Source organism: Cibotium barometz, chromosome 47 (assembly GCF_041138505.1).
Source record: "Cibotium barometz isolate CiBa-2024 chromosome 47, ASM4113850v1, whole genome shotgun sequence".
NCBI lineage: Eukaryota > Viridiplantae > Streptophyta > Polypodiopsida > Cyatheales > Cibotiaceae > Cibotium > Cibotium barometz.
In genome coordinates, this window is record NC_141092.1 from 45,723,009 (window position 1) to 45,746,933 (window position 23,925).

General features: G+C 38.9%; 1 protein-coding gene across 1 annotated transcript; it reads left to right on the forward strand.

Annotated features, from left to right (window-relative positions):
* Positions 1-13,769: 13,769 nt before the first annotated feature.
* On the forward strand, positions 13,770-14,982 carry LOC147611755 (uncharacterized). The gene is made up of 2 exons (XM_086784802.1): positions 13,770-14,202; positions 14,275-14,982. The coding sequence occupies exons 1-2, from the start codon at positions 13,857-13,859 to the stop codon at positions 14,910-14,912; spliced, it is 984 nt and encodes a 327-aa protein (XP_086640928.1). The 5' UTR covers positions 13,770-13,856; the 3' UTR covers positions 14,913-14,982.
* Positions 14,983-23,925: the final 8,943 nt, after the last annotated feature.

A 23,925-nucleotide genomic window follows, 5' to 3' on the forward strand; every position in this document is an offset into this window, starting at 1 on the left:
CTTTGTGATAGCCAAATACCATCAGGTGTGCGACGAGTGACCTCAATGCCCAAAAAGTAGCGCATATCTCCCAAATCCTTCATGTCAGACTTTCTTTTGAGAAGACTTTTCACATGCTCAATCTCTTCCAAGTTGTTGTTGAAATATACAAGTGAATAGGGTGTGTGTGTGGGAACAAGCCCTTGGTGGTTAGAGGCTGTAAAAGAGAATGTGTAAATGTGAAAGAACCTGTGAAAAGGTGAAAAGAATCTATTGGGAGAGAATAAAGGGTAGCAAAGTGTGGAGATATTCTGGGAGATATTCTAGGAAAAGTGAAGAGGTGGAGAGAATCAAGCAAAAGAGGTGGAGTGAATCAAGGAGAAATTAGTGGGATTTGATGCTTGGATATAAACTCTATAAATTGAGGCATTCATCTAATGAGAATTTGCTGGTTTTTGATTATCCATGCCTACATTAAGCTATTTGTTAATTACTCACTAATCACATCTTAATTATTAACTAATCACTTTGTTAATGATGTTGATTCTAGTATTTGATCCACCATAGCTCATCACATTGCTGTAATTTCAACATGGTATCAGAGCCAAGCCTAGAATTCATCAAGTTTATGAGCCCATTATCTAATTAATTAGGATTAGTAGATAATTATAAATTAATCAAATTTTTAGTTATTTTTTTAACTCACCTCTGTACCCCAAGCTGGTGGAGGAGCTCTAGATTCTTATACACATCAAATTAGGCCCATTGCTTCTAGCCATAGATAGCCAACACCCTTGTACTCCAGCCAGTCAAAACAACGTAGCAAATCGTCGCCGGATGTAGGAGAAATTGCGATTTTAGTAGGCACCTTTTTTTGGAGGAAATCTGCATTTTCTACTTCATGAAATCAAATTGCTCTAATTCCTCATAGCTCTAGGGGTTTTCAAGCATGCTCTACAAGCTGGTGAAGTCAGAAATTTATTTGATCAAGTCTATAGTGAGATCCAAGCTCTTCATCAAATCTGCAGGTGACTTTGGTAAAACAGAGAGAGCATTCAATATTTGGTCAAATCTTGTGTTTATTGGCTTAATCCTCTACTAGACTCATTGCTACTGATGGCCTTGAAGGCATTTGAGCTCATTTGGAGTCTAAGGCACCAGATCTGGACTCCTCGCATACTTTGTTTTTTGCACATAAAACAGGAGATTAATTTACTAATCAATGATTAATCAATGCTAATCATTATATTTTGGTACAATTGAGGGTTCAAATTAACCATTAGTATCTGATATAGATCCCTATAACTTCATATTACAATTCGGAGTTGGTTTGATACTCCAACCATTCTGTACAAATTGGTTACCCTTGATTTAATGTAATTTCTGGGTAAAATTATACTGATAAAATTGTGGTAATCATCATTTTGCATTTAACCCTTGGTTAATGCCTATAAATCTCACTCAAATTCAAGATTATTCACAACCAAAGTTGCATTTGGGAATGTGCATAAGAATGAATGCTATATGCATTATGTATTGGGCACATTGCATCAGTGTAAAAATGGGATCAGACACTGTCCTTGTCCAGAATAAGGCAAGAGGTAAGACCTCCCGCATAGATTTGGGTTTGCATTACATAATGACATAAGATAAACATCAAAAGCCCAAAAGAACTATAAAAAAAACATTTAAACATGTTGCTCACATCATGGAGCAAGAAGACCTGAGACGGACAAGCTCATGGCCCCAGCCATGAAAGAAGAAGAACATCTCTTTCCAAGAAGAAGATCCACACCAAGAATATCTAGAGGAAGCATTGAAGGAAGACATGGACGCATGAAGAGAAGCTGCTACAAGAAGACTGAAAGAAGAGGAAGACATGGACGCGTGAAGAGAAGCTACCACACGACAAGAAGACTGAAGACAAGAGAAGATGTGACGCTCCAAAGAGAGAGAAGCCATGTGAAAATATCTGAGAGAGAGAGAGAGAGAGACCCCACAACCCAATGTAACCTACCCCAACAAAGTAAAACCACCTCTGAGCCACCGATGATGTAGGCCACGTGGTAGGTAGATGTATGTGTGAGCACTTTAGTCAAAGTCGCGGGGCGGACACTTGTAGTAAGCCTTGGGCACATAGAGAGAGAGAGTGTCAAGGACTATGAGTTTAGGGACTTGAGGCACTGGTCGCGGGCTATCAAGTGAGAGAGAAACTTGGTACAGGGTCCAGGTGTGCTAAGTTAACTTGAGGGGAGGTGTGCTAGACACTGGTCACACGGACTATCAAGCAAGAGGGAAACTTGGTATAGGTTCCAGGTGTTTTAGGAGTATTCACTTGAGGGGAGGTGCTGAAATATACAAGTGAATAGGGTGTGTGCGGGAACAAGCCCTTGGTTAGAGGCTGTAAAAGAGAATGTGTAAATGTGAAAGAACCTGTGAAAAGGTGAGAAGAATCTACTGGGAGAGAATAAAGGGTAGCATGAGAAGATTTAGGAAGTGTGGAGATATTCTGGGAAAAGTGAAGAGGTGGAGAGAATCAAGCAAAAGAGGTGGAGTGAATCAAGGAGAAATCAGTGGGATTTGATGCTTGGATGTAAACTCTATAAATTGAGGCATTGGCCTAATGAGAATTTGCTGGTTTTTTATTATCCATGCCTACATTAAGCTATTTGTTAATTACTCACTAATCACATCTTAATTATTTGCTAACTAATCACTTTGTTAATGATGTTGATTCTAGTATTTGATCCACCATAGCTCATCACATTGCTATAATTTCAACAGTTGCCACCCCTAATAATAAGATCATCTACATAGATGGTGATGATCACAATACCCTTATCACTCTTGCGCAAATACAAAGAGTGATCTGCATCTGCCATATGAGAACCAATAGTGACAAGATAGTAAGTAATCTTGTCATGCCATGCCTATGGAGCTTGCTTCAGTGCATACAAAGCCTTACAAAGCTTACATACATACTCTGGGTGACTTGTATCCTCAAAACCAAGTGGTGGTGGATCCATGTACACTTCTTCTTGTAAGTCAAGTCCATTCAAGAACGAATTTTTTACATCCATCTGATGTAAAAACCAAGTGGTGGTGGATCCATGTACACTTCTTCTTGTAAGTCAAGTCCATTCAAGAACGAATTTTTTACATCCATCTGATGTAAAAACCAGCCTTTAGCTATAGCCACCGTAATCACAGGTCTCAGCGTTACCATCTTTGCAATCGGGGAAAACGTCTCCTCATAATCAATTCCATGTGTTTGTGCATATCCTTTGGACACCAATCTAGCCTTGTACCTGCTTATGCTACCATCACTGTTATGTTTCACCTTATTCACCCACTTACAGCTAATAGCTTTCTTGCCTTCAAGCAATGGCACCAAATCCCAAGTCTCATTTCTATACAATGCATCCATCTCTTGCACAACTTTTACCATGTAAGCGCATAGTGATGTCCCACATAACCATCATAAGTCAACCTCTGCACAGGGCTTTTAACTCTTCGAGATCTTCGTAACTTTGCATTCATGGCTTCCAAAGCCTTCTTTACACCAGGTTTCTGAATCCCAAGCTCCATTAAGGTTCATCTCTGAGCCACTCTCCATCAACAAGAGAATGCCTCAATGCAGAAATATCAGGCATACCAACAAGGAGCTCAACCACTTTCTCTTTGCCTTTATGTGATGTACCAATTACATTTCCAAGACTGGTATTATGACACAACCTGCCACTCCATGGCCTATCAATAGAACCACTGCATGATGACTCTCGTGGTCCACTCAATAACTCTGAGTGATTGTTGCTAACTTGGATTATGTGCAACCACATTTCCACTTGCATCAGCCCCAATAGCATCTTTTTCAGCAGCATACCAGCTACTCATCACATCAAATACAATATTCCTGCTTACCCTTAATTCATGTGTAGTAGGATTATAGCATCTATATCCCTTTTTCTCAAGGGAATACCCAATAAATACACATTTTTCTACCTTTGGATCTATCTTAGTACACAACTCATCTGGCACATGCACATATGTAATACATCCAAAAACTTTCAAGTGAGACAAATGAGATTTCTTGCCAGGTAAACTTCTCCTTTGGTGTTACATCATGCATGGTTACAGTAGGAATCCTGTTCATGATATAAACTATTGTAGGCATAGCCTCAGCTTTACAGCATATTCTTCTTTGCCCACCATCAATGCATGTGCTATCTCTATAATGTGCCTGCTTTTCCACTCAGCAACTCCATTTTACTGTGGAGTATATCAGCAACTTCATTTTACTGTGGAGTGTATCTACATGTAAACTATCTCTGAATGCCATTCTTCTACCAGAAATTAGAGGTCATTAGAGAAGTATTCTCCCCCTCCATTTGACCTTAGGCACTTCACATGCTTTCCTATCTGCCGCTTCAGTACCATCGCTCAGAAATTCTGAAAATGAGTGAAAACTTCACTCTTCTCCTTCATGAAATACACCCACACTTTCCTCGCGTGGTCATCAATGAATATGTTACATAGTATCTACAACCACCCATAGACATAGTCTTCGTAGGACTCCATGCATCTGAATGCACAACATCCAGTACATTCCTACTCACATTTCTATCATGTGGAAATAAATGCTTTGTTTGCTTTCCAAATTGACATGATTCACATACTTTCTGCATACCTTCAACCTTAAACTTAGGCAGCCCTGTCAAAATTTCTTTAGTCTACATAGACTTCATTCTTTGCACATTTACATGCCTAATTCTCTTATGCCAAATGTCTGTATCTGTAACAACTCCTGAACCATTTGCAAACATTGCAACACTAAATTCAGGCATATTTACATTCAGTGTAATCATTCTTCCCACTCTGTTCCCTTTTGCAACCAACCTACACTTATCTTTAAAGTCTTCTACATAACAACCATCACGGTTAAACTGCACTTGCAAACCCTGCTCAATTATCTAGCTAACAGAAACTAGATTCTTTGTAATGTGTTCAGAACAACATGAAGTACATCCACAAGAAGGTACCTTACCTTACCATCGTGCAACATGAAGTACATCCACAAGAAGGTAACTTACCTTACCATCGTGCAAATACAATGGCACATCTCCAACATGGGAAATCGGATGAGCAGTTCATCCCCTATTTCAACAAAACTTGGTCTTTCAAGACTCTTCATTTTCTTGAACCACTCACCATGACTTGTCATGTGGTTAATAAACAACCTCTCATTATCCTCATTATTTCTACTAGAGGACGCATAGTTATTTTGCTACACTTTTCCATTTCACATGTCATTATGCTTCTTTTTCTACACATGTCCAGGGTTACCACAATAAAAACAACCTCGTGTATCATTATGCTGCCTTTGCTAATTACCACGACCTCTTTGACTCCCCTTGCCTCTAAATTAGCCTCTTCCACCTGTGTGTTGTCGTCGTGATTCATGGGATTGTTGTTGTCGCTATACTGACCATAATTTTGATTACCTATTCAGCCACCACGTTGGCCACATCCACAACCTCTACCTCATCCTCTACCTGAGCTTGTATAGTAGAAGGCCTTACTGCTCTAAATTGTTTTTGTTTTGTGAAGATTGTTGATCTTCACCCAAATTCTTCTCTTCAATGATCATTATTAACACCAAATCTATAAAGTTGGGAATGTTTTCCCGAGTTTGAATAGACATCTTGAATGCCTTGTATTGTGGCCCGAGACCTCGTCGGTAGACATACTTCCACCTTATCATCATTAACAAAAACATCAATAGATCCAAGGCATTCAAGATGTCTGAATAGACATCTTGAATGCCTTGTATTGTGGCCCAAGACCACGTCGTAGACATACTTCCACCTTATCATCATCAACAAAAACACCAATAGATCCAAGGGATTCTACAATGTCCTTGATCTTCAAGCCATAATCATTCACAGACATGTTTCTTTTCTACATAGTATGAAGTTCATTCTTTAACTGAATCTTCCGTGCCTGTGTTAGTTTCATACAGCTTCACCAAGTTGTCCCATGCCTCCTTGGGTGACTTGGCATCCTGTATATGCCCAATCATAGTGTCTTGTATGCTAATATAAAGCCAATACATGACTTTCCTTGCTCCTTTATTCCATTCCTTGTATTCTTTTACATCTGTAGTAGTTGGATTCATCTCTCTATCTCTAGTGCCTCCTCATGCTCATCTTCAATGTAGTCCCAATAGTCTTTTTCCATTAAGAAATTTGTTAATATGAACCTCTAAGCATGGAAGTTATTCTTATCAAGATTTTCTACAATAATCTGGTTAATTCCATCATTCAATATCATGCTTCTAGCACAAACTCACCAAAAAACATCACTCTTGTTTGACCTGCACAAACTGTTTGTATTCTGTGGTACTATACTACACCCAACTGTCACAACCACCAGTGACCACAATTTGCATACATACACCCAATAGCACCTGTAAGACCTCTTTGCAGTACACACAGTGTCTACACAATCAATCACCCTTCCATTAGAACCAAAAATAGAATTCTACAAAGAATCAAAACTTACCCTCCACAGTGCTTATGAACGCTTGTGCAAACTGAAAAACGAAGATCCACACATGCCTGAAACACATTTTCGGCCCGAAAAATTTTGTCCAAAGGATCTTATAGTTTCCCTTAAGCTCCACTCCCATGAAGAAATCTCCTCAATTGGAGTTCATTTGCCAGTGCTTCTCCCGAAGAGCTCCCAACAAGGATGTAGTAGCCAAGAAAAAGGGGGAAGAGTAGATGAAGCTCTTACCCTCGTACGTCTTCTTGTGCTTCTCTTACTTGCCACTTAGCTCTTAGCATGAACTTGGACTATGAGAAGAAGGCATAGAGCACAATCAATAACATGTGTGCCCTGAATCATAAACAGCACGGAATGCTAATGAACACCACAGCTAAAGCCAAAGATTTAGAGAGCAAATCACAGATGATGGCACAACAAAATGAGGAGATGCAAAAAAATATTGCCATGGCAGAAATGGCCGTAGTACAACAAAAGGAGCTAAATGAGTGAGGGGAAGATTAGAGCCCTCATCAGCAAAGCGAAAGACACATGCTCCAAGCTCAGGTGGAAGGGCTCCGTGCAGAATTAGCAGAAGCAAAAAAGTCAGCAAAGGTATGGGCCGACACCATCTAAGGAGACTGAAGGATGAAGTGCTGGACAACACAACGGCATTGGCAATCGCTTAGTCAGAAGCCCAAGCCATGAAAAACCAAGAAGAGGAAGAAGTTATGTGCCTACCACTAGATGCCAAAGTAGGAGTGATAAAAACAGTAAGGCTAGACTTAGCAAGGTCTGGGATTGGGCACTATGAGCCCTAATAAAAATTCATGAACAAATGACTTGCAAACCGCAACAGGTCAATCATGGCCTAGAGAAAGACGATAATGTAGACAACAAGCCTCAGCACAACAACAACAACAGTCACAACAGCAACATCAACAACAACAACAACAACAACAGCCACCCAATAGGCCAGGAGTCCCTCAGCAACCAACAACAACAACAACAGAACACTAGGAAAAGGAGGCAAAAAAGTTAGCTGAAAGAAATAAGGCATTGCAATAGGAATTGAGGGATGCCACACCCTCCAAAGAATATGCAGATATATTGAGAGGCGCTCTCCAAGATGGAGACAAGGCCAAAGAGCAGGCAAAGGACTACAAACAAAAGCTTGAGAGGAGCACTGAATTTGAAATGGATGCCATCAATGAGCTGTGACCGCACTTGAGTTGGAGATAAGCCAATAAAGTATTTACAGATTTAACATTAAATATAATTGCAACATTAATGAACATTGAAATGATCATCACATAGATTACATAACATTATAATACTCAAATAGAATTCCAAAACAAAGATACATAACTAACTCTATGTTTCCTTCTTCTGCATGATTATACATCAGTGCTTAGTGCATAAATAATCATCCGGATCGAGAAAAAAAGTTTTATCTCTGATCTGACTTGCTTGTTGAGATCTTCCGTACATGAACCATAGCCAAGAGCTCTAAATCATGGGTAGGATAATTCATCTCAAGTAGTTGAAGCTTTCAAGATTCATAGGATATATGATGTGCCCTACATCAAGATAACACCAATGGCAATACCACTAGCATCAGTTTTACCACCTCAAAAGGTTCATTAAAGTCAAGGAACTTTGATATAGGTTAACATGCAATTGCCACTTTAAGCTTCTCAAAGCTACTTTGACATTAGGTGAACATTAGGTGACCACTAGAAAGATAGCTCCTTTTTACATTTTAGGTAACCACTAGAAAGATAGCTCCTTCTTAACCTAAGAAGTAAGTGGTGTGGCTATCTTAGCATAATACTTTATAAAGATTCAACATAGGATTACGCTAATTAACCATAGCTTGGATCTTAGTAGGATCCGAAATCAACCCTTCCTTTAAAACTACATGACTAAGATATTCAATTTTATCTATAAAGAAGGTACATTTTATCTTTCTTGCATATACCTTGTGCTAACTCAAATTGTCAAGAACCTTCCTCACATGCCATTTCATGTTCTTGCTCATACATTAAATATACCAAGATATCATCAAAGAACATGATCACAAATTCATCCAACTACTCTTGAAAGATGTTAGACATCAATCTATTAAAAGTAGTTAGACCATTAGTTAACCCAAAAGGCATCACCTTGAATTTATAATGACCATAAAGTGGGAATTGAAAGTAGTTTTTGGAATATTGTGTGCACGAATCCTGATTTGATAGTACCCAAGTCTATTATTGTGAAGAACTCAGCCCCATGCAACCTATCAAAAAGCTCATCAATGCAAGGAATAGAGTGTTTCTCAAGGGTTGCATAATGAAGAAATCCTATGTATCACTTGCGTTCAAGGAGTATTTAAAAAACCCCTTACACTTATATACTTTTGTGAATGTAATTCTATAACTTTTTTGAATTATTATACCCCTCCTAATAATGAACTCACGTGCTACACTTACATATTTTTTAGGTGAAGCTCTTTTCTTTTGGAAGCCTGGGTTCTCCCCAAGGTAATACATTAGCTTGAAGAAACCCTTGATTAATTAACTAAGAAAGTTTCTCCTTTAATTCAATTTCCTGTGGGATTGACATTTTATAAGCCCTTCTAACCACCATAGGCCGAGAGCCAAGCTCTAGCTCTAAGACCTCATGATCAACTTCCACAAGGTAGTAACTCGGTAAGCTCCTCTAGGAATAGGCCTACATATTCACTAATCCATTACAATTCTCATTCTTGGGACTTTTCTTCAGCTTTATTTAATTTTATAGCATACATTGGCATATTCCTTTTTAAAGACCTTTGACTAAATGGGTAGCTTCAATAACTACATGTAATATGGCCTTACAATGAACCCCATTTTCTTATATTCTATTGGATGATGCATCAAGGAAAGACACATGTCCATATTTACAATGAATGTCAATATCATTTCTAGTAAGCCAATCCATACCCAAAATAGCATGAAAGATTGAAAGCTAGGATGGCTATCAAGAAGAAATGGAATCTCATATGTCTATGACTTAGAGAACTCTAGGTGACCAATTGGCCATTTCCACATTCAATGATTTCTTAGCCTCCTTAGCCTTAATACCAAGCATCTTCAGACATTAAGGAGAGAAAAATGAATGTGAATTGCCTAAATCAATCAAAAGGTGAAAATTTATACCCTCGAAATCTTGATGATAGAATATTGCCTATTTGGCCCTCGGGACTCCACATTGCATGAACACCGGTCTCTTCTTCTTCTTGATCTTCAAGAGTGACATCATGAGCTACACTCCCACTAGATCAATTATTCCAAGAGTTGGGGCAAGAGGTTCTAAACACCGATTTGTTGTAGAATGGGGAGGCGAAGTCAAGGGTCTCCCACATTCACAAGCTTGGTGGTTCTTATCAAAACACTTATAGCACCGATTCCCCTCCTTGGTCCTTCGAAGGAGTTAAGAGTTAGATTCGAAATGAGGGGCAGGTACTCTGCATCTCAAGTCGAGGGGCCTTGAAACCTTGGCCAGCATTGGATTGCCCACATCTAGGAGGAGGAGAAGGATGCTTTCTATTCAAAGGGTAAGGTTAGCATGAGGCTTAATTGGCCCCAACAAGACTACCTTGGCTCCGAAGGGCTTCTTCTTTGGCTTTGTCTTGGAGCACATCATAAGAGATTGGTTTAAGAGCTTCAACTTTAGAATTTATCGAATGACCCTAGCTAGTGATAAAAAGCCTTAGCCTGCTAAGCCTCAAGGAAGAGGTGTGTACTTCAAAATTCAGATAAATTTTGAGCGATACACATCCAGAGGTCCACTCTTCTTTGGCATTCCAAGAAGGTATTCATCTTCTTTAATTCAAAGTCGACAGGGTGGTACCTCTCGTTAAGAATAGTTTTGATTAGTTCCCAAACAACTAAGATTATTTTTATGTATACGCTAGTTTTGGCATGCAGACTTCTATCAAGTCTTGGCTTAGCCACAAAGCTTTAGATAGGCCATGATTGACTTATAGGTTTCATTCTAACTAGCCATGGCAAAATAAGCTAGGTTTGGCATGCGGACTTCTACCAAGTCTTGGCCACAAAGCTTTAGATGGGCCACGATTGACTTATAGGTTTCATTGTAACTAGCCATGGCAAAATAATCCTCCATAGAGTCTATCCATTCTCACAAAGTCTCTCCTACATTTGGGCCTTCGCATGAGAATGTCCTAGGTTGGACTCAATGTGAGAGATCTTAGAGATTATCGTGAATAATCCCTTTGAAAACTCCACTAACTTGATGAGGCATGATTATGAAAAAAAAAAAGAGTACAAAACTCTTTAGCTAAGTTGATAACCTTAAAAATAACTTCTCATAAGCAAAACCTTTATACATGATTGCACCACTAAAAATTCTTAGAAAGTTTATTTATATACAAGGGTTTCCCTTCCCTAGGCCTTCCCAAAAGTCTCTAGGACATCTTTTCTAGGATCACTATTTTATGAGCAGGAAGGAGTTGTCTAATTTCTCTACAAAAGTCATCATTCTTGGAGGCATTGACAACCCAATAATAGTCTATAAGCTTAGCCTCTTCTAACTCATGACATATGGTGATATTTTGGATTAATATATCCGCAACAAGGATATTCACAATACAATGTCGATATTGGTCCCCGTCCTCTAACCCCAAGTATTTCTACTTCATGTTCCAAAATTTGTTGAATGGTACAAATGTGCTCTCTCTCTCTCTCTCTCTCTCTCTCTCTCTCTCTCTCTCTCTCTCTCTCTCTCTCTCTCTCTCTCTCTCTCTCTCTCTCTCTCTCTCGCTCTCTCTCTCTCTCTCTCTCTCTCTCAAATCATTAACCCATTCATTGTAAAGACCCTCAAGAAAAACATTGGTTGGCCTTCTCTAGGCCATAATTTCTTGAAAGATAGCAATCATTATTCTTAGTTTTGTTTTTCTTTTTCCAATTTATTACTATTTCCATGGGTTTTGCTTTGATACTACCACAATGAGGCCCCTACCCCCGCCTGCCCTTGGGTCCATTACTCCACTTGGGTCTCGAAATTCCATTATCGCGTCCAACGTGTTATCACAAAGAAAAAGAGCTAGCATGGCACAAAATTCAAAATGTAAATAACCTTGATTTTCGTTTAATCTCGACATATAAGAGAATACAACAAGTAGGTAAAATCAACAACGATGCAAGTATGCTGTAAATTGTACAGTATGCTCGTAGGCTAGTATGTCAGCCACCAACTCCCCTTTTCTCCTTTTTTTAAAAGCTTCATGTCGCTTGTTTATGGGATCGACGGAACCAAGGAGCATTGTCACATCAAGGGTCGTTACGCGTGGTATATATTTTGGCTTGCCCCCACACCCAGGGCCGCTAATCTTGACCTCACCAATGCCATTCGAAGGACTCGAGCCAAAGTTGGTTAGGCCCTAAGCTTGCCACTCTCCACGACGAGTGTGAACTCTCTCGCTACCCTCGTCCACCTTTTTAGCCAGCTTTGAATTGCCTATCTCTCTTTATGAGCAATTATATCATTCCTTATCATGACCATTGTATAAAAACATTAGTGTAGCACTTTGGAAGCTACTTAGCCACTCCCTTTTGGAACGAGGTAAGGTGAAGGGGGATGGGCAAGCAAGCCCCTTGAGCAAGTTTCCCAAGTAGGCCCCTTCTAATTATGGTCCAATTAATTAAGGTTACATTCTCGACATCCCTAGGTGTTCGAACGATCACTTTTACAAGAGACTAAAATTTCACCTTTTACAATTTAATCACTAAAAACAATTTGTTTCTAATTTTCCAAAATTATTTGGTATTTTCTTTTGATTTATTCCTAATGCACCATGCCCAGGTCGAAATTAAGATTTATCACCATAACTCCCGATAATGAGCAGCTTAAGAAATTTTTAGCTTTTCACCCAGAAAAATTCTCTCATATGATATTTACCACGCTTAGTCCTATAAAATTTAAATAATATCTATTTTATCTATCTCTGAGTCTCGAAATTTGAAAGTGATTTTATATATTAATGTAGCCAGCTTAAGAAAATTTCTAGCTAGTTTCCGAGGTAAAATTCACAACGTCAATTTTTACAACATAGGGACATGGTTTATGTTTGAGGTCATTATAGCAGCAGAGGGACCTTATAGTAACTAACTCCACATGAGCATAAAACCCCTTATATTCAACTCGCGTGTTATCTTCTGCATTTATTTTTCAATTAAAAAATCCCTTCTACAATTATATAAATCTTGTGTAACTTTATATATGAGAATAAAACCCCTTATATTCAACTCAAGGTGCTATCTTACATATTTTACAACCAAACCCTCCCCAGACCCCCCCAAAAAAAAATTCCATGAAGCATGTATGATGACTTCGATTTAATAAGAATATTTAATTGAATAAATTTCATCCAAAATTACTTTATTGTCCACCATAAATAGTACTACAAATAGTCCTTTGAATTGTTGGATTAATATTTTAAAGTTGCTTCTCAATCAAACAATATAATACATGTTTCAACATCCATTTTAATAACAACGATTTAGCAACTAAGCACTTAAAACGTTCATGCTAACGCGATGCTAACCACAGATTTACACCAAATAACAATAAACCACACTAAAAGAGAACACCTTTGGACCAATTTCAATAACACAAACACAGTAGTGAAACTAACACATAATTTAAAGAATCACTAGAATAATAAAAAATGATACACGTCAAATCAATCAAAAATTGGAACCACAAATAAAATGTTCAACAATACACTTGACTTAAGCCTTACTCATTTGAATTTCTACTTAAAAGCAATATAATAAACTTAGCTGAAAATTCAAAATTTATAAAAAAGCCGCAAATGATGTGATTTGCACCTTGTTCTTCTTGCCGATCTTAGGAAGTGCCTTATGAGCTCCTTACACGTGTAACTTGAGATATTTTGCGAGTGCTTTCGCCTTCGGCACGTGCTTACGCTTCAGAAAAATGAAGAAATATGATTGGCGGGGGGGGCAGACTTGGCCATTAAACGAGCTGTTGACACGCGGCGCAAGCACGCAAATATCCAGAAAGGACACGTGTCGAAACTAGGAAGGTAGACGGCAAATAGGGCGGCACTTGGCAGCATGCTAGAAAGCAAGCCGTATACTTGGTTGCCTGCAAGAGACGCCGACACGCAAGCAGCTGTGCATGCGTGAGCATGACACGCTATGCGAGAGACCTACAAGTACCCAAACTTTGACAGGCGATTCGCTGTTCTTCGCTAAAAGTTTATTTTTTCTAGCTCTCAGAGCGCATCGGCATCTACCATTCCGGTTCATGTTCTTCATATGGGGAGTGGTGAGAGCGAGCTGTTCCGATGGCCAGTCGCGCAGCTTCACCTCATCGAAGGTGATGATAGAGCTTTGATGCAGAGCGGGGTTTTCACGCTTTTCCTAGCAACGCATTCGCGATCGCCCCAGCTCGTAGCGGTGGAGGCGACCGTGGGCGACGTGCAGTGGCCTGTGGGCAAGGACTCTGTAGTTACCTGCTTCGCAGCGGACAAATCACGGTTCACATTTGCCTTGCCGGGGCTAATCTACGAGCTTGTCTTGGACGTGAACGCAGAGGGCGGTGCGGAATTCGCCAGGCTTGAAACATTTCTCAGACTCTATACCACTTTCCACTTTGCTGCTGGTAGGATGCCACCTCTAATTTCTTCTAATCTTACTTAAGCTTGTTGATAATAATCTGCGTGTTAATGCGCAGGTTCCAAGAACAGCAACATGAGGGATCTTGAAGAAGTGGCAGGTAGGTACTGGACAAGCATGGCAGGAAGGGTGGAGGCCGATCAGAGTAGAAAAGGACTGCTGCAAGAGGAGGAGGAGGATGGTGAAGATAAGGCGAATTTACAGCTGAGCTTAGGGCATAGGAGTGTTAACAATGTTGGCCCGAAAGGGGTGAGCAGGAGGATGATGAACAGAATGCACCAGGCGAGGAGGATATCGGCGGTGGCGAAGCTGTTCTCGAAGGCGCTGGTGAGGGGGGCTATCAGCGCGGTTACTCATGTGGACGTGGCAGGGCTTGGCACTGGGACTGACGTGTCAGTAGCCGTCGCCAACGTGGACGCTGTGGCGAGGGTGGTGGAGGCGGTGGAGAGAAAATCGATGTCTCATGAGCTTGCCCAGGCGGAAAAACCACGTAGAGTCGACGTCTCGGCCTTAGCCAGCTGGACGCTCAACGAGCTGGGCTTGCATTTCCTCCTCAAAGCGGTCGTTGCAGCCAACATGGCTGCCGCTGCCGGCGCTGGTGCCGCCACCGCCGCCTCCGCCTCCTCCTCCTCCTCCTCGCAGCGCGTCGACGACTTCTCTGTCATATCGCCCATCCCGCGCAACGTAATTTTGTAATTTGCACAAATAGATGTTATTAAAAAGAATATCCTGAAATTTGCATTAGTAAAATAAAAGTTCTTAATCGCAACGCTAAATGTGTTTTACAGGGCTTCGATGAAGTTGCGTTTCTTATGCATGTTAATTAACGGAAAATGCTTTCGTTGTGCTAGGCATGCGAATTCTCCCCCTATGTGAGTATCACCAATTCTAAATATTTGCCACTTCAAAATGAACCCCCTTCAAAATTGGGCTGAATTGCCTACACAACCCAACAATAATGTTTACTTGAGAATTGTGCATCAATAAATCAAGGAGCATTCAACATAATGCAAGCCATGGCCAACCCTTAGATAGGGAGATTAGACATGCCCTTGAAGGAGTTGAATCTAACAACAGCTGAAATCTACCAACCCTTGAGATCCATACCTCAAGTACAACTCCCAATCGCATCTACCATACATTTGGTAGACCCGTCAAATGTCTCTGAATGTGCCACCAAGGGTTCACACCCTTGGAAATTCCTATTGCCCTGGTGACTAGTCCTTTGCCAACCACACGTGTCCCAATCTCTAGCAAATGCTAGGACTCAACACCACTCAACAAACCTTACAGCCCTTAGATGCCCAAACTTAGCAATATTGAACACTCTAAGGGATGGGGGTTGCACAAGGAGTGAGCTTTAAACTCAAGAGGAGCTGCACATGGCCCCCAAGTGACTTGTCTCAAAAACTATGGTGGTTGTAGAGAAGCTTATGGAAAATATGATGGATCTACAATTGTTTGAGTAGCAATGTGAAATTTTTGAAAATCCAAATTGCCCAACAAATCTACATGCATTGAATCTCTGCTTAGTGGGAAGAGTCATTTAATAAAATTTTGGATTATGACATCATAGTGTGGAACAACTATACACATGTCATCTCAAATGGAAGAAACCCCATGCACCCCAAATAGAAACAACCCAAGGAGAAGGACTGCTAAGAAAGTAATAAGATAAGCACTGCAGTGCTTCTATTAACATGGAGGACTACACAAGGTTGCAAACTGCCCTACTTGGAGTACTTTAACATATGTAGTTCTTGACAACTTAGAATCCCTATGTGAATGATGTGCCAAAGGAGAGCCACTTTCTTGCAAGCTACCTCACAATACTCCACACTCAATATCTCAAGCCTATAGAATATCCACACAAATTTCCATGGTTCCATTAAATTACTGCTCGCAAGCCAAGGTGTAAGCAAAGCAGCCAAAAAGCCTGCGCAGCAAATGAGTCTACACAATAATGGATGGAGGAGAATGTCTTAAAATAAATGAATCACATGCTTTTACACCTAAAGGGACTAAAGGTACACAAACTGACAATGTTAAGCACCTCAAGAGGACAAAGGAAAAAATGACAAAGACAACCCAACCCCACAAGAGGTGAATGTTACGATGATGAAGCATCCACCTCAAAAACTTCCTATAAAACCACAAAACCCACTTGTTTTTAACACTTGCTATACAAGTGTTTAAAAGAAAGTTTGTTCTCATCACATGAACAAGCACAATGTGAACTTGGTGATCCAAGGAGAATTAGAAGATGAAACAATGTCAAACCACCTCATTTAATACCCCTAATAGTCCATTCTATGCATTAAAATCACACCCATTTACCCAAGCTAAGAACCACATTCTTACAACACGTAACACAGCAAGCAAGCTCAAGAAACCATGCTTAGGATTGGCGAATGTTTGACTAGATCACTTGTTTGTGATTGGACTATGTATTATCAAATCCATAAAGACAACCCAAACACAACAAGATGAGGTGTATCGATTTCCCTTTCAAGAGGAAGAGGCGTGCTACTTATTGAAACCATTCCTTTGAAGCATGAGAACTGGGAGGGAGAATCTACAAAGAATAATGCAACTCAAGAAAATTTGAAACACCTCATTACAAATTTGTATTGGGTGATACTACACTCTTACCTTGCAAAGCTAAGGTAAGAGTGTAGTATCAAATTGTACCCATACCTAAAAGCCTACATAGAAGGGTATTCTCATACCACATGTGAACCTCCAAAGGATGCATAAGCCTCAATAAGGTTGGTGAGTGAACCTACAATGCCATTGTACCACATGTGAACCTCCAGAGGATGCATAAGCCTCAATAAGGATGGTGAGTGAACCTCTAGAGGATGCATAAGCCTCAATAAGGATGGTGAGTGAACCTACAATGCCATTGTACACACTAGGCACCACATTAAGCACTCTTGACAATGTTGAGAGAAGGAATGAGCGTAATTATGCTTTTGACCAAGTCTTTATAAGATTGTGATTATGTTTCAAAGAAAATAGGAAACTAAAACTAAAATTGAAGTTGAAACCAAGACATCATCAATGCTTTTAACTGAGGACTCTATCAAAGGTAGGCTAGATTTCCCAATAGGAAATGTTTTTGAGCAAAAAAGACCAGTGATTAGTCCCAAAGCTAGTCACAACATCATAGCCAAATAAACTTGGGTATCTTTGAGACAACCTGCAACCAACCCTAGACACATTGCTACCATAGATGCTAGTAGGGAATACATTGAAATTTGGGCTTATTTCACTATTCTCATTAAGGGGATAAACATGGAATGTGAGTTCCAGGTTAATTTAAGAAAATCATGTTGTCCTTTGGATTAGTAGTTCTCAATACCCTATTGACCAATCCATGCAAATTGTTATCTTAGAACACCCATTGATTACATTTCACACTACTCTTGTAAGGTAAGGAGCCGTTGACAGAAATGAGACCTTCACAGTATAAACCCATGGAGCTTGAATCTCCAGGGAATGAACTTGATCTTAATCTTGATCTTCCTAGAATAAATATCAGGATTGAAGTGTTTATCTCAATCAAAATGAGTACCACCGGGGTGTGAATATGATCTCATGACCTTGGAACTCTCGGATTTGAGAGGCCTTCTAGACCTACACTACAAGCTCATGACCTTGGAACTCTCGGATTTGAGAGGCCTTGTAGACCTACACTACAAGCTCATCTTGAGTGGATCGATACAAACATAACATGAAAATGCCATGTTTAGGATGCTTTGAACAATTATTTTTTAACTACCCCGTTGAATTGTAAGTTCTTTATGCTTGAGTATTGTGTTAGAAGATTTAATTATGGGATGTGAATGGTATTGTCACCCAAGCTAGAGTATGCTTCATCAGCAATACATTCACCTTAAAGGAGGTCAACAACATGGTTGTACCATATTGAGTAAAGACGTTGGTGGCAAAGGGTAGATGTATGTGTGGTATTAATAAGTAAATGTTGCATACCTTTTAACTTATAGAGGGATGAAGAAGCTATTTAGCAAATGAAAATGTTAATAGTAGATGGGATTCTAATTGGGGTAGACCATTGCGGGTGATTGCTTTTTTTTGCACAATCACATGCAAGGTTACTTGAGGTTAGTGTGGGGATTCTATGGTTGTTAGCAATGGAAGAAGAGGGGTAGAGGTCCAGAGGAGAATTACTAAAAGTAATGGAAGAAGAGGGATAGAGGTCTAGAGGAGCATTGACAAGCAAGCTATATGAGCACACCTTTTTAGTTTAATGTGTCCCTTTGCAGGCTATCAAAGGATTTTGTAGTGACTTGACATGCTTTACTTTCCATGTGCTTTTTTATGTATTAAGAACAATTAGGTGCTCTCTGACCATTGGTCATATACAATAAGTGCGAAAGGGTGAGTATAAAACATTTGGAGAGGATTGCGAGGTTGTGGAGCCATTTGTTGTAAAGGGTCAAAGGCTATATGGACAACATAATTCGCTATCATTGGCAAGGCTAAACTTTAAAGAATTCCAGGCATATCTTTGGCCTAAGGTCCAAAGACCTTTCATTTTTTGCAACTAAAGAAACTAAAAAGTATCCTCCAACCTCCAAAAGTTGAGAAAACTCACACACAAATATTATTTGACTATGGATTTTAAGATTTGTGCAGATCCGCTATATTTTGCCATCTCAATTTAGGATGGATTTTACATAAAACTCTCATTGAGGAAATGTTTTTAATAGCCAAAACGCTAAAAATTTGTCGATGATGAAGACCAATAAAATGTGCCAAATAATGCATAAAAATAGGGGTTATCATTCCAAAAATGACTTGCTTGATAATCTCCTAACTACCTGGGTACTAGCTAGCCAAGTATTAGGCCGTTACACTATGTAAGGGTAAATACTAACATTTATGCTACTAAATTGTACTTTTATATGTTCATTTTTCTCATAGTCCGATAATGCCTAAAACTCTTATACTTCTCACGTGATATTGGAACTTTATTAAGTCCTTCTAGAATACTGCTTAGATAAGCAAGGTGGATAACCACTCCTAACCTAACTTAACCAATATTCTAAATGGTCTACAATAATTCCCCATATTGAGTATCACTTCACTCAAACTATAAATAATATTTAAGCACTGAAAATGGTCTCATGCTACTCGAATATAATGTATAGTCTGTCTTCATACTATAAATTATGGTGTGTTTTATACTACACATACCATCATATGAAGTCAAATGAAAATTTGCTATTCCCCCTCCACTAAACCTACAAATTAGGTCATTTTACACTACATCCCCATGATAGATTCAATTTCCATAAAACTACTTTTATATATAGATTAAGAATGAGAAATAAACCTAAGTTTATGTTTAAACTTTTTCTAAATTCTTTTCCATTTATTAGATATTAGTTTTTGAAAAATATAAATTATTTTTTAGAAATTAATTTTCTGTCAAAAAAATCAAAGAACTAAAATTTAATAGTTCTTAAACACACTCCTAAATTTTCATATTTATTAACCATATTTTTTTAATTACTATAAATCATATTAGATTATTAAAATAGCACAAAAACCCTAAAAAGCCACATCATCTCGTCATAAAACATGGTTTAAAAACAATTATTTTGTAAATTATAATGTGTAATATCTCTGATATAAAATTCAACACTAAACTAAATGATTCGCCATGTTCCTTTAAATTATTATCATAAAACATAGAATCTTCATGATTAATTAATAATTAACAGAACTCATCCAATAATTACCAAAAATTCAGCATTATGTTTTTTAATCATTATGTTACTCTATTAGAAAGAAAATTTTAGAAATGATTCATAATTAAATTAGTTCCTTTGTTAACTGATCTATCTTGTTTAATTAATACCCTAAACATGATTATATTTTAACCAAATTTTATTATTCAATACATCTTAACATGTTGAATCACTGAAATTAATAATTTCATTAATCACGTGCTAAAACTACTAATACTTACTGATTACTATCATTTTCAATCAAAATAACAAGAATGCCTCCATAATTAGGCTTGATATTGATGAAACTTGGAAAGGAATGGTGTTTCCTTAGTCTTTAAAACACCAAAATATACTCTTATCTTCCTCTTCTAGCCAAGAACTCATCCTCACCACTAATCTCTCACTAATCCATGGTTAATTAGGTTTAGAAGCAAACTAGTGAAGAAAAGTAATAGCAAGGAGGGTTCCAATCACTCAAAGGACAACCAAACATGTGCACAAAATGTCAAGAATTGGCCCTCTCTAGCCCCTTCTTCTCCATTCCTCCTTCTCATGCATAGCTACCCATTTCTTGTGAAAACTAAGGACTTCTTCCCCTTACTCGTATTGTTTCACATCTCTAGTGCTCGGGCGTCCCAAAATCTGGTCCTAAGCACTAAAACTGGCCTACAATAACTTGTAATTGGCATTTTAATTCACTCATCCTCATTGTCCATACACTCCACATCTCATCAAGGCTTCGTAACACCAGTTCCACTTCCCGACACTTTATTAATTTTTCGGTGAAATTGGTTTAAAAAATATATATAAAAATAGCTTTAAAATGAGCTAGATGTCCTAAAAATAGGTAAAAAGAATCACAATGATAAAAAAGATAAATTTTCTAAAATTCTTCTAATTTTCTCACAAAAATTTGCTATTTTTGTTAATTTTTTTGTAACAAAGTGTCCTAGTGGTGCACATGCACATGGGGATGGGCCTAGGCACATGGGTTAGGGTGGTCCATTTACACATGTGGGACACATGGGGGCCTAGGGGTATGAATAGGAGATTACTATCATGTACTAGGATCTTTTACTCACTTTATGACATTTGGACATCTATTCTTCTTGGAACATGTGTTCCCATGGATATGGTGCAAAACCATGAGTGCTCTAGGTATTGCTTCCTATGATGAGCTTCCTCTAGATTAGAGGCTAACACACCACACTTCCATAGTTTCTTGCAATGGTATCAGAGCCTTGTCTTTGATCCAAGATTTCTAAAAATTTCAAATATTTTTTGATTTTCTTGGAATTTTTCTTGATTTTCTCGATCAAGAAATGGGCTATGGTGGTTTTGTTTGAATTGTTTTAATCCTTTTGATGCACATTTTCATGAGTTTTTGGGGTCATGGGTTGGCTGAGGACCAATTTCTGAGGTAGCCGCTCCAAAATTTGAAAGGAGGGACCTAAATTGGGGAAAGATTTGTAACTAATCTTGATTAAGCTTCTTAATCAAAACGTTTTTGGTTTTTCCTTCCTTCTTTACATGCTGGATTTTTGAGGGAAACAGGGTTGTTTATGTTGCCATTGATCCACATTATCGTAGCGATTTGGTGAAGCATTGCAAGATCTTTCAAATGGGCTATGAAATGGTGCTACTCTTGGCTGTCCCGTGGGTGAATCGCGCACAATTTGAAGGAGATTTGGTGGCCGATTTGCAGTGATATCACTTCCACTTAGCTTGGCTAAGACAAGGAGGCAAGAGATAACCACGGATTCAGCGCCGATTTACCATGAAGTAAGCCAAGTTTGCTTAAGGTTGGCTTAAGCAAAGAATGATTTCAACATGGCTGCGTTTTTCTTCCATTCTCATAATATTCAACAATTCTTTTTGTGAGATTTTCGCTATAGCTTAGATTAAGCAAGATCAGTTTGGTAAGCACTTCATCAAATGGAGCTTTCTTTTCATGAATTGAACTCTTTGATCAAGAGGCCAAGAGGAGCAGGGGTCTTCCAAGAAAGCAATATTCTCAGCAATCTCTGCAAAATATGAAGCTAATCAATCATTGGTTTTAGTACCTTCATTCAATCCCTCATTGAATTTGGTGATTCTTGGCATTGATGGGCAAGATTTAGGGTTTATCCCCCCAAGAAAACCCCAAGTTCTTGACCTAGGGTTGAAATTGGTGATTCATTCATGCTATTGGCATCTTCCATGAATGTAATATGCTTCATATTGATTGGAATGGCTACCACATAAGCCAAATGCAACCCCTAATGCACTAGATTGGGAATTTGAGAGCATTGAGGCTATAAGCTTGCCATTGAGTGATTCCATAGGCCATTCACATGCCATTGGGCCTTATGGATATTTGATTACATGCTATGTGATGTTGGGATGTCTATATTTCACATGAGATGCCAATGGGGATGCCATATAATGTGATATGATGGTTTTTCATGCTTCACATTGTCTTTTGGTGGTGTTGATGTGATTGGAGCTATTGGGAAATGAATGGGCATGAGTACATGCCAAGTTTGTGATAAATGAGCATGAGTTCATGCTAATGTGTATGTAAGTCACTCTACCCTACATTTTGGATTGTACAACACTCTCACACACATTGTATTCATTTTGATTTCAGAGAATCTAGTATGTGTGTGAGGGTACCCTTGGCATTGGTGGAGAGGCCAAGGGGGAGCATGTCATGAACTCTCCTTGTCTTATGAGTGCTTTTGGTAAAGCGGCAAGGAGAGAGATTAGGTACTTGGTGGGAAGACTTGGCCCCAACCTTTGCCCTGAGGCCTGAACTCGGTAAAGGGGTGGGAAGGCTTGGCTAGGAGATCGGCAAGCAAAAGCGCTTCATCGACACGACCTATATCAACACTTCTACATCGACATCATTGTGTATTGCATGTGGGCAATGGGACCCTTGACATGAGTAATGCATTGGCAAAGTAGTGTATGCAAATGATTGGGCAAATGATGCCTTTGTTTGGATTGCAAAGTGATGCAAACTTGTTGATGGGGTGTTGACAAGATTGATATGAATGGTGTATATGAGATCGTGGTCATGCTAAAAAAAAAAAGGCAACTGGTCACAAAAGTCACTAATCATTTCTTGGTGATTAAGGATCTCAATTGGAAAATTATACCTCTTGGAAGAGTCGATTGAATTCTACAAGAAGAGCTATGAACCTCTTGATTTGAACACCCGTGGTGGGGCACTCAAATTAGGGTTTAGCAATACACTAAAAACCCTAATTCAGTCATATACCCTTAGGGTTATCAAAAAAGTGTTTAGAGGTCTTCGTAGTACTCCCTTAGAGCTATCTAATGAGCCAAGAACCACTCTATTCCGACATTTTTTGATAGGTTAAAACTAGTAAGTTGACTTTTTTCCAAAAAGTTAATTCAATCTTGACAAAAATTTGACTTGGCCAAACCACTTGGACTATAGTTGGTATATCCCTAGCGCTATCCAACAAGCCAAGAAGTACTTGATTTGGACCCATATTTTGTGTTTTAGAACCATTTTTCCATTCTCTGGTAGTGCGATAAAAACCCTAAAACAAAAAATATTATGGCTATTAGAAAATCTTGTGTTCTTGCATATTTGCATTCTACATCACAAGATCTTTCAATAGAGCCCAAGATCATCAAATTCCAACACCATTTGAGCCTTCTACAAGCCATTTTCCATTTTTAGCCGTTATGTCAAGTGGGCGTCCATTCAAGCAAGTGATGGAACTTCAATTCAAGCAAGCGATGGAACTTCAAGAGATAAGGGAAGATAGGGAAATGGTGAATGAGGATTTTTGGGGACATGCAAGTAAGAAGAAATGATGATGATGCGCAAAGATTTCATGAGCATGGGGACAATGTTGATGCAAATGTGCATGAAAGGTGCATGAAAGGGTGCAAATGCAAATGTGCATGAAAGGGTGCATGAAAGGTGCATG